The 11621-nt window shown below is 38.7% G+C and overlaps 1 protein-coding gene across 2 annotated transcripts in view; it reads left to right on the top strand.

Moving 5' to 3' along the window:
- The first annotated feature begins 2778 nt into the window (after window positions 1-2778).
- Window positions 2779-11621, top strand: part of cntn3a.1 (contactin 3a, tandem duplicate 1) — a 78044-nt gene continuing 69201 nt past the window's right edge. For both annotated transcript variants that reach the window (XM_067591910.1, XM_067591908.1), the window contains exons 1-2: window positions 2779-3294; window positions 10576-10719. In XM_067591910.1, coding sequence (XP_067448011.1) covers window positions 10665-10719 — 55 coding nt within the window. In that variant the 5' untranslated portion in view covers window positions 2779-3294; window positions 10576-10664. The remainder of the gene's footprint in view (window positions 3295-10575; window positions 10720-11621) is intronic.

The following is an 11621-nucleotide window of genomic DNA, read 5'->3' as shown; positions in this document are numbered from 1 at the left end:
TTATTAGCAGTGTGCATGGGTGGCTAAGGAATACTAAATGTTCATTCAGTAGGTTAATCCAAATATCCTTTTTCCTTTTGCCTTCCTAAGGCTCAGCGGGGCATTCATTAATTTCTTCTGTAATTATCACTCTCCCACTGGCTCAAACAGAAGTAGATTCTCTTAAATCCCACTCAACATTATGAGTGGATTATGTGCCAGAGGCGTAGTGCATATAACAAGTTCTGACTGTTTAAACTTTATGAGCTGGCAATCTGTCCAGTGTTGTGTAGTAGTAGTAATGATGTGCATGATCATACACCTGAATCAACTGACATGGACGTGATTTCAGACGTGACTCTTTATTTATTGTGTAAATTTTGTATTAGTTTGTAATACCATATACAGTGTCAAGTCAGGTCAAGGCAGTTTTATTCATATAGTGCCAAATCACACCAGAAGTTATCTCAGGGCACTTTTCACATAGAGCAGGTCTAGACCGTAATCTTTAATTTACAGAGACCCAACATTCCCCCATGAGCAAGCACTTGGCGACAGCAGCAAGGAAAAACTCCCCTTTAACGGGAAGAAACCTCGAGCAGAACCGGGCTCTAGGTGGGAGGCCATCTGCCTCGACCGGTTGGGTTGAGAGAGAAAGAAGGAGGAGGGAGAAGGGAAGTGGGAAGACAAAAAACGTTAACGCATCATGAAAAATTAACTGAATAATTTTTATCACAGTTACAAACCCTGCTACAAAGGTGGGTTATTTGAGGTTGAATGCCATAATCACGTTTTTTCTGTGTTCTTTCAAAGCACGAGGCAACCAGCAGAGCTTCAAAGAGGCAAAATCATCTGTTGCCAAGCTCCAAGTGCATGGAAATTGTGCAAAATTACTTAATATGTCAGTCATATACACAAAAACTGTCAACCTAACCAACATGAATAATAAACCAGTGGTGGAAGAAGTACTCAGATTCTTTATATGAGTTAAAATGGCAATATCAGTATTTAAAAATTGCTCCATTACAAGTAAAAGCCCTGTGTTTAAATTTGTACCTAAGTAAAAATATATAAGTGGTAAAATGTACTCAAAATACCAATAATAAAAGCACTCATCATGCAGAGTTGCCCCTATCAGAAGTTTATATTATAATATACAGTATATTATTGTATCAATATTATATAAGCATTAACATTTAAGTGGCATTTTAAAATATAATGTATATATAGGCCTACAGTACAGTGCAAAAGTTTTAGGCACTAAAAGTAAAGTGAGGATGCTTTAAAAACTAATGTCACGAATAGCTTTTATTTATCAGTTAACCTTATACAAGGTTAACTAAACAGAAGAAACATAAATGAAATCAATATTTGATGTGACCACACTTTGCCTTTAAAACAGCAGCAGTTCTCAGTACACCTGCACAGTTTTTCAAGGTACTTGGCAGGTTGGTTGTTCCTGCATCTTGGAGAATTTGCCACAGTTCTTCTTTGGATTTAGGCTGTATCAGTTGCTTCTGCGTCTTCATGTAATCTCAGAATGACTCAATGATGTTGAGATCAGGGCTCTGTGGGGGCCAGACCATCTGTTGCAGGACTCCTTGTTCTTGTTGCTGAAGATAGTTCTTTATGACTGGCCGTATGTTTGGGGTCATTGTCATGCTGCAGAATAAATTTGGGACAGAGCAGGAGCCTCCCTGATGATATTGCATCATGGATAAGAGTCTAAACATGTACAGTGCCTAAAACCTTTGCACAGTACTGTATATACACAGTGGTGTTGGGCATTTTCATCTAGAATAGAGCTGTAGCAATTTACATAATAGATTAAATGATTGACAAAAAAATCAATTGGTGACTATTTTTCTAAGCAATTAATTGCCATTTTTAAGCAAAAATGCAAAACATTTTCTGGTTCCATCTTCTCCAATATAAAGATTTGCTGTTTTTCTCTGTTTAATATCAGTGTAATATGATTATCTTGGGGGTTTTGCTTATTGGTTAGACAAAACAAGACATTTGAAGAGGTCACAAAGGACAAAATGTGATGGACGTTTTTCACTATCTTATAGATCAAATAATTAAGTAATTAATTGAGAAAAGTGGCAGACTAATTAAAACTTGCAGATTAATCCATAATGAAAATAATCATTAGTTGCAGCCTTAATCTATAACAAGCATTTTACAAACTGATAATGTGATTTGTATGAAAATTCATACACTAACTAAAGCTGAGTAGAAGTATAAAGTTGAAGCAAATGGAAATAACTGAGTAAAGTAAAGTACATGTGCCTCATAATTGTACTTACAGGAGGTACAGCAGTTGACTTAATGTGTGCTTCTGACTTACTTTCCACCACTGTAAAGAGCATACAGTTCACAGTGTGAAGAGTTTACTTTAATGTAGGCAGGCTACTGCTACTGTAACTTCAGAGTTTTAGCTCCTCCGTGCATTATTTTGCCTGTTTTATATAAGTATATTAACATTTATTGATAGTGGTAAGCAATTAAAATACGCCTATAAGTCACTCTTTTCCCTCACAAATGTAGCCTCTGATAATAAAATGACATGTTTTTATTTATCTCTGATTGAAACACTGGAAGAAAATGACCTTTTAATACTTTAATGAGTGGGAATAAACAAATATTCTCAAGCGTCTTCAGATATGAAAGGTCTTCTATAGGGTGAGTTCTCGTGCCAGTTTGAGGATAAGACGAGTAGGTTACTGTAAATGCACCTCCGATGTCCCATGTGCCACTACCGCCGCGCGCGCAGGCAACTACTGTACAGTCCTTATCCTTTTGCGCGAGCCCGGACGTGTCAGGCTCAACACGACGTCAGCCAGACCGTGGACACTTTCTGCCCCCTAAAAATTAATCCATACAGTGAAATGTAAAGACCCACGAAACGTACACCTCCTTGTTTGAGGCAACCGCTGCGGGTTTGGTTCGTAGTAGACCGGCGGCGGTGCGAACAGGAGTGCCGGTGTGTCCTAAATGAACGTGCCGGGGATTGAAGTGGAGACAACGGAGGACTGGGCTGATGCTGGAGAAAAACCAGGGTACTGACAACAGCGGTGGCACTGGGGGTAGACACAGTGAACACAAGGGCTCGGGTTAGCCATATTAGAAAGAGAAAGAGTTTGGGGCCATTTGTACGAGAGCGACATCCGCACTTTGAAGAGACGAACTTCACTGTCGCCGTCGCCTCGATGCTGCGTGCTGCTGGGCTGAAGGAGTGAAGGAGATGCGCGGTGTAACATGGATATCCGAGAAGGGATAAACACCAACAAACACCGCAGGGGACGTAAACAGGTAAATAATTACAACTATTTGCTTTTCTCTAGTGTATAATGTTAAAAACCCTTATTTTCAATATTCCCCGCTTGTTTTCTGTCTGTGCAATCATCAGGCTGTTCTCACTTCTTACTTCCACTTCTGGCCTCGAAGAAAATTATAGTAGCTAAAATAGTGTCAAACTTAATATTTTAGACATTCACCGCAAGATATAAGCATTTAGGTTGTCCTGTTCTGTGTTTTTTTTTAGACTATGCATGCCCATTTTTATTTCTATCACAATGGTAGGCAGCGCACAGTTATTACAACGTGCAGCGTGTAATTGTAGCCTACATGTCAAGGCATATATTTGTCTCCATGCATTTTATGGCCGTGCATTAATTCAGAAGAACGAACTGGTTTGAAATCCCAGTGTTCCAATTCATAGTTGAGTTATACAATTTCCATATAAGCCATTAGAGATAATAAAATTATATGTGTCCTTTAATTGCCACGGCTATCACACCATGCATGTTTTCTATAAGAGCGGCACACATTCACTTATCAAATCCAGGCTCATTTAAAACCTCTGGCAGAAGTCATTTGTTGTCAGTGATCAACAGAGGGGATTGGGCTGAATCCGGGCTCATCATCTCTCGCTTGCTTTGATTGCACCGAGCTTCCAGCTTGATTGCCGTTCAGATTGTCTAAAGTCCTTAAGCGTGCCACTGCGTTGGAAATATTGATTCTCATGATATCAAGTGTCCATATGTTTGGAAAGGAGCTGCCTTGCACATGATGATTCTGCTATTAATTAAGGGGTGGCTGAGAATAGATTCTTTTGGCTTTTAACTCTTTCCTATGGCAACCTTTTTGACATTTTGTGTTATTTTGCCTCTCAGCAGGAAGTCTCAGTGTTGTAAGCACTGGGTTTAGTTTCATGTTGACATGGTGCCATCTGGATGTTCCCTAGGCATAACTGCTACCGCCACAAGCTAAGGTTTAATTCTCTACTCTAAACACTGCTTTGGAGTGTTACTCCTCTTACCTTTTTGTATCCAAGTGGTTGGAAATGTAGAGCTACTACACATCTCCTTGGGGAAGTGTGCTTATGGCTGGACACGTTTCTGATGATGTCACTGTCTCAGAGAGAGGAGGTGGGTGGAACATGAAGTTTATAGTAGTCATAGAGTGGAACCTGGTCTGCATGAGAAGTGGAGGAACAGCTCTGGTAAATGTTGATGCAAGGGAAAATTATGTGCATTTTGATATAAGTAGGGATGTTTTTCTCCCCCAGCATTTTATAGCACAACAGGTAAGCATAGATAGTAGGATGAGCTACAGTTTTTATGCTTCTGCTGTTCATCCTTTTCTTTATGTTCAAAAATAACAAAATGCTTTTGTTGTGCTGCAGAGCTAAGCTATATAATCTATATAATTTATTCAACTGAGTACAATTGTGACAGTGACAGATATAGTTCAGAGGAACCTACTGAAATGTACATGCATTAATAAAATTCTTCTTCTCTTCTACAAAATATGTAGGTTGAACAGCAGCAATACAAAACCGTGTGGATCATATGCTTGCCTATTTTCTAGGTGGACTAAGTGTGAGTAAACTGAGAAATGGATGGGACGTTGCTTTTCTAGATCTTGACACTCTAACGAGGCACATGCAGCAAACAAGTTCCTCTTTGTTTGTCTTTCAACAACTGATGAAATTACATATTAAATACTAATCCTAACAGAGGAGGCAGTGCATTCACACTGGAAGAAAAATGTTATTTCTGAAATTTAAAGCAGAATCTGCAAGTTGTAGTTTGATATACTGTACATCGTCTTGTATTACTTCTTGACTTTACACAGTGTGAAAGTTCATAAACTTGTTGTGTAGTAACTGCCAAGACAGTGCAGTAGGAACATATATGTGCTACATACTGTAGTTTGGCATTGGGCCACAGTTTACACTCATCTCTACGATACAGTTTGCCAGATTTTTTGTGATTAGTGTGTTTCCAAAAATGCCTTAAGCCATCGTGCTTAACTGACAGTGAAGTTTTTTTGTTTATAAGATGATCTTCCATTCCTCAAAGTAACAACTGCTTGCCTTTTACCTCCATCATGGGCTTTAAAATTGCCTCCCGTGATAACAGAAAGGTGTTCCACCAAAGATCTAAATCTGTGTATTTAAGGAACTATTAATTGGCAGGCTCTAAAATCCTAATGGGATCCTTAATTAGTGGCTTGGTAAAGGCAGGTGCGGTAGAATTGTCACCCACTTGTGCCTAAAAACGCATTCAGCCAGAGCTAGCATCAGTTATAAGACAAATACACAGTATGCTGGCTGCAGGTGCCTAATTAGAGTGATTAAAATCTAGGCCATCCCAGTTACATCTCGGCTATTAGCAATGAAATCAAAAGGTTACAACCATTTATCAATTCACTCACATCTATTACTTATTTTAGGGTATTTACAATGGGCGCATTGCTTGAGACTTAACCATTTAATCAATAATGCTACATAATATATATATATATATATATATATATATAGTAGCAGGGAACGTGATATATATATATATATATATAGGGATAAAGGGTGTTGAGAAACTTTCTAACTGAATTTTCATGCATTTTTATATAATGATGCGTAAATTATTATCATATACTAGGTCCATTATGCTAAAACTTGGAGCTTGGAGCATGCGTGTAAGCAGGAAGAACCTTTCAACATACTCCGTTGTCTTTGTCACAGGGGAGATCGGGATGAGCGCTTTCGTGGAGCGCCCCCGGTGCGGTCTGGAGAAATGAAGAAGCTGGCACGTGTTATGTCATGCCTGCGGCTTGTGTGCTTAGATCAAAACACCATTAGTCTCTTTGTCTTGTGCCACTATTTGAGGTAGTATCTTGGCTAGGGAATACGCTGGCACTTCCTTGACTCCCGTAGTGTGCCATTTGTGAGGAAGAAAAAAAAAATGCGTTGGCACACATAAAAGCTGCAGCTCAACAAAGTTTTGAGCATATTGGTTATATGTGCCTAGATTATAGAAGAGCAAGATTGGCAGGAGGAAGTAAAGGTTTTGTGGCTTCGTCATCTCTGTGTAGCTTGAAAATTACCCTGAGTTCAATGTTTACAATCAGCGTTAGCAGAAGCTTCAAAATAGCTTTGGAAGTACTGCTTTTCTTTTCATGTTAAAATTGTACAGGAGGCTACAAACATTTATGAGACCTACTTAACATAGAGCGAGGACAATGTCAGTTCAATAATGAAAAAGAAAACTATTTCAGAACTTCAAAAAACAGCAGTATAGTCTTGGTCAATGTATAAATCGCTCCCACAGTAAAAAAAAAAGAAAAGAAAAATCTTAATTGCTGTCTTATTCCTGTGTGTACTTGGCTTAATGATTAAATATTTAGAGTAAAGAGGCTCATAACTGTAAAATACTATCATCTGATTAGGACTTGATATCATTATCGCTGCCACTCTTCCACGGAGCTGCTTGGTAAATCTTTGATTCATGTCTGCGGTGAATCAAAATATGCAGGATTAGGGAGAAATTTCACGTTCTCTGCTACTACTAGTCTCAACTCGAGCACCACCAGAAAATGAATTTTAAATGACTGGAGGCACTCAGAGCCGTGAGATGAGCCTCACATGCAGGAAAACACTGATCGAGCTGGTGTCTGCAGATCAAGTGAAGTCACAGCTCAGGTGATTAAAGATGCAGCATTGTATGCCATTTTTCCTGGTCTTGTCTCGTTTCTGCGGAGTGTGGGAGTCTGGTCTCATTCATGATTCAGAGCTCGGGGGGGGTTCGGGCATGTGTGTGTGTATGTGTGTGTGTGTGGGGTGCTCATGCATTTTAGTGTGAATTTTATCTTCATCTGGACTCTTCAACCAAAGGGACCTGGAGTACCCTTCTATTAATACATTTTTGAGCCCTGAAAAATTGATAGCAGTGGAGAGATCGGTTGTAGTGGAGAGGGTCGAATCAACTGCCATCACTGTCAGCTTCTGTGGCTGACTGAACTACAATCTGTGGTTTATCAACTCCAGCTGGTGCTGTCAGAGAAGAAGAGGAAAAGAGGTGTCACTTTGACAACACTGAAATTTGGATGAGTGCTTTGTCTCCACAAATCCAAAGCTTCCCTCAAAGCAGCTGAATTTCCTCAAAAGTCAAATAAAATAAAGCACAGAGTTTTACATCCTAACTTCCTGCTGCCTGCTACATGCCATTGATTCCATGTGATTAGATGAAGTCCCTGTACTACCACGCCTGGGAATGGAATCTGACAGTTACTACAAGGAACTGATTGACTGATCATTAATTGATTAATTTACTCTGTAAAAAGGCAGAAACTAATGAAAAATGCAAATCACATTTTCCTTAAGGGCAGAGAAAAGCAGCAATCATCACATTTGAAAGGCTGGGATGAGCCAATGTGTGGTACTTTGGCTGATTCATTAATACATTTTACGATAAATTAATTATAAAATTTGTTGTTGATTAATTTTCAGTGTTCATATAATCTTCATATAACAGCGGACATCATGATTTTTGGTTTTATGTTAACATGACATTTGGGTATTTTGCAAATTTTTCCTTTAAACTAAATATTTATGGAAATTTTACCCAAAGATCATGAGAGTCAGAGATGACATCTCTGAGTTGCACCTGACATTTTGCAGATCTCTCATCTCATAACTTAGATCTAATGAAAATGTTTGCATCTCTCATCATCTATCATCACGGTTTGGCAAGCTTTAGGTAAACTAATGTCAAAGCTTTTGAATTTGGCAGATACTATTTATGTTTCCTTTAGAAACTGACAAGTTTGTTTAAGTACTTGAGCTGAAATGTCAGTTTCACAGCTTGGAAGATGAGACTCTTCACACGGGTAATGTTGTACTCTATACAGCATGCCCATCACAGGGTCAGCAGTGGTTGAATCATTACTCAAAAAGAAAGAAAATATGTAAATCTGTCATTTATTGCATGTTATTAGCCATTTACATCATCTGCATTTGTGGTAGGAAAGGCTGAATTCATTGTCGTCGTGTTACATTTAAATACAGTTGAGTTTGTACAAATTGGGTCAGGAAATGTTTAGGTCATGACTGTCGTTCCAGCCTTGATCATATTTCATTTTTCAACCATTGGCTTTTTCCACAGACATGAAAGAGGGTGGGACTTGAAAGGCAAAGTTTGAAAGCCTTTCCTATCATTAACTTGCATCTCATACGGCAAACAAATGAGAGAATCAATTTGGGATGAAAGTCAGTCATTGGCCTTGTCACTACCACTTAAGGTCACAGGCGTAATTCATTTGTGTTGAAGAAGAAGTCAAATACTGCCACGGACACTCCCCAAATCCCCTAGCCATCATCTTAGTGCTGAGCTTCTTTGGATCAAAAGGTTGTCTTTTATCCCCCTCCCACTAACCACCCTGTCTGATGTCTTGTGTCTCAGGGCTTGCTGAGGAATAGAGATCAAGAGATTGCTGGTAGAGGCTAACAGATACCTGCTTTTATGAATGGGACGTCTCAATAGTTCACACTTTTCTGGTTGTGTTTGCTTGTGGTGCTGTCAAGGCAGGATAAATTAATTTTAGATGACCATAGTGACAAACATTTACATGGCTGACAAAACAGTTACTTGAATAGTTTTGGAAAACATGAAGCAATATTTGCAAGTGTAATGTTAATTTGACAGTTCAATCTGCAGCCTGAGGTGAGTATTTACTTAAGAAGTCAAAATCAAACTTGATGATTTGTTAAATTTAGTGTACGTTTAAGTGATAGATGTTAGCCAGACATGTTAATATCATGGTGTAAGTGTGAAGTTGGAATTTAAAGTTTTATTGAATTTCTAGGCTCCTCTTTTCTCTTTTAAACACGTTGTATGAAATAATTTATTCAGTGCATCTCCCACAATTATTCCCTCAAAGGAGGAGCACTCCAAAAATATCCAGGAGCACAAAAAGGGATTTGAAGTCTCTCTGTTTTATTATTAAAAGCCAACATTTACTCATGACATTTGCATCCTAATAACTGCAAGATAAGTTGGAACTAAGATGACACTCTAAACCCAATCTCCATAATGAGATTTATGGAGGGAAAGTGTTGCCTTTAATGGTTTAGTACACTCAGAAGGGAGAGTAGTGTAGGCGAATGTGTCAGGAACACAGTTGATATATTCGCATAAGCATCAGTATGCTCTGTCATGCCTTTCAGTGGTGCAAAGATAAGAGGTGTGCAGATAACTGAGTAACTATAAAAGTGTAATCTTTCAGTTGTCTCTGCTTTTTTGGCACTTGCTTTTTGATAGACTACACTGTACGCTCTTATTAATTTTTTTCCTCTCATTTATTTCAGTAGGCTGATGGTGTGTAATCAGAGAAAAATGTGCCATCAGTCAGTTAAATGTACCAAGGAGAGTCAGTTTGAGCAAAGACAATGGCTAATTTCCTCTCTTCATCCTTTCTCACTCCATAACCAGCCCATCACACGCAAACATTTATGTGCTGATTTATCAGAAATGATCATAGCTATCAACATGTTTGAGTATTTAGACAAATAAATACATCACTGTTTATCAGTGACAGGAGGAATATGTCTCATTATCAGTTCACACTTTTTAGGGGACTTTATTTGAGTCTAAGCAGGGATAAATTACGGTTTAGTCCTTGAGAAAATCAATTGTGTGAGTCTCCCGGGGGACCAGAAATGGTTTTGCGCTGGGTACAGTCAGCTCTTTATGTCAGAAATACATAATCCCTCCAGCTCAAAAGAATTCGAGGAGCCAGGACAGTGCTTTATTACATGTGTCTGACAACCAGCTTGCTTTTTGTTTTGTCTCAGCAGGTTTCAGTACAAGCAAGAAATCCCTTTATGTTTTTTTCTTGCAGACATGATCCCTATTATGCAGTGTTAAGCACACTTAAGCAAACTCTGCAGCACAAGTGTTTTGTAAGTGCTTTGCTTGAACAAATCATTTCTGTGTTTGCAAGAGACAGAGCAGTTTCTTGATTATACTAACAGATATACACTATATCCAGACTACCATTGTCTGCATTTCAAAACAGAGATGATTTTAAATATCACCTTAGAATTGAGTGTTTTCAAAGATTAAATGTATTAGCAAAAGACTTTGATTTTTAGGACGTGACTGATATTTTTTCCTCTCATGTTGTACATCATAAAAGTAATTGCCTGGCAAACATGGACAATTATTGTCCGTGTGAAATAACAGCATCAGATGAGACCAGTGACCAGAATGTCTAATGGCTTTTCCCCCTCCTTCTCTTTTCATTTGACAGAAGAACGGTGAAAGTGCTGAAAAGGACAAAGCCAGGATTCTACACACCTGTGATTGGATGTGAGCTTGTATTGACCTGAGACCATTAAAATGGAGTTGCTATGGAAACTTATACTGCTACTGTCATTGGTGGAGTGTCTGGCAGGTAAGCCTCCCAAACATGCACTTTTTTTATGTTGTTAGCATACTGGAAAAGAATTGTTATTTATAGATTTTTTTGTGATGAATACTTGGCATACAGAACAGATGGCACTTGAAAGTAAAAAGGAAAACTAAAAGGTTTTATGGCAAAGAGTGCCCAAAGCTTTCTATCAATTCTAGAAATTGTAAGAGAAGTTCACGCCGTTCCTTTTCATTGGTGGCTCAAGGCAGCAAATCAACATTTCTTTATTTGTGCATAGTAGCTATCCCTTTTTTACTAGCATTGAATCCAGTTGGAAAAGAATAAGCAAGGTTTCTATCTCTCTCTGAAAGACAGTCTCTATCTAGCAGTTGAATGTGCAGTCATTCATTTTAAAGAGCACCTCAATTGTTACTCTAATTGAGATTGCACTGGTAGTAGTACAGAAATCTTGTCATTGATCTTGCCTTTAATGAGAGACCTAATTTTCTTCCCTTACAAAATGTTCAGGGTCAAATGCTAGTTCTCTTCAGAATGTCAGAGTCTGAAGCTGAGAAGAAGATGAATAAGGGCTTTGTCGCATGAGCGCAGTATCTTGAGGAATGAGTAATCTTTCATGTTGCCTTGTTCCAAATCAGCAGCCCCTCCTCACAGCTGGGACCTAAAATAATTAGTGTTCATGCGTGTGTGTGTGCACTCATAACTGTGTCTGTCACTGTGTGTTTGTGCATGCGCACCTCTTTTCAAAAGCACAACAGTACGTCAGCACCTAATTTGCCTACATGGCAATTAGCACCACTTATCACTAAATCCAATACACATCAGTGGATGTCTAATGAGGCTTTCCTCAGGGAACTGTGACTCACTACGGGATTAGGATCTACACCACAAGTCTGGATCACATATTATGTCCTACTTAACCATTC

The sequence above is a fragment of the Thunnus thynnus genome, chromosome 6 (genome assembly GCF_963924715.1).
Source record: "Thunnus thynnus chromosome 6, fThuThy2.1, whole genome shotgun sequence".
NCBI lineage: Eukaryota > Metazoa > Chordata > Actinopteri > Scombriformes > Scombridae > Thunnus > Thunnus thynnus.
This window is presented reverse-complemented; position numbering and strand designations above follow the sequence as displayed.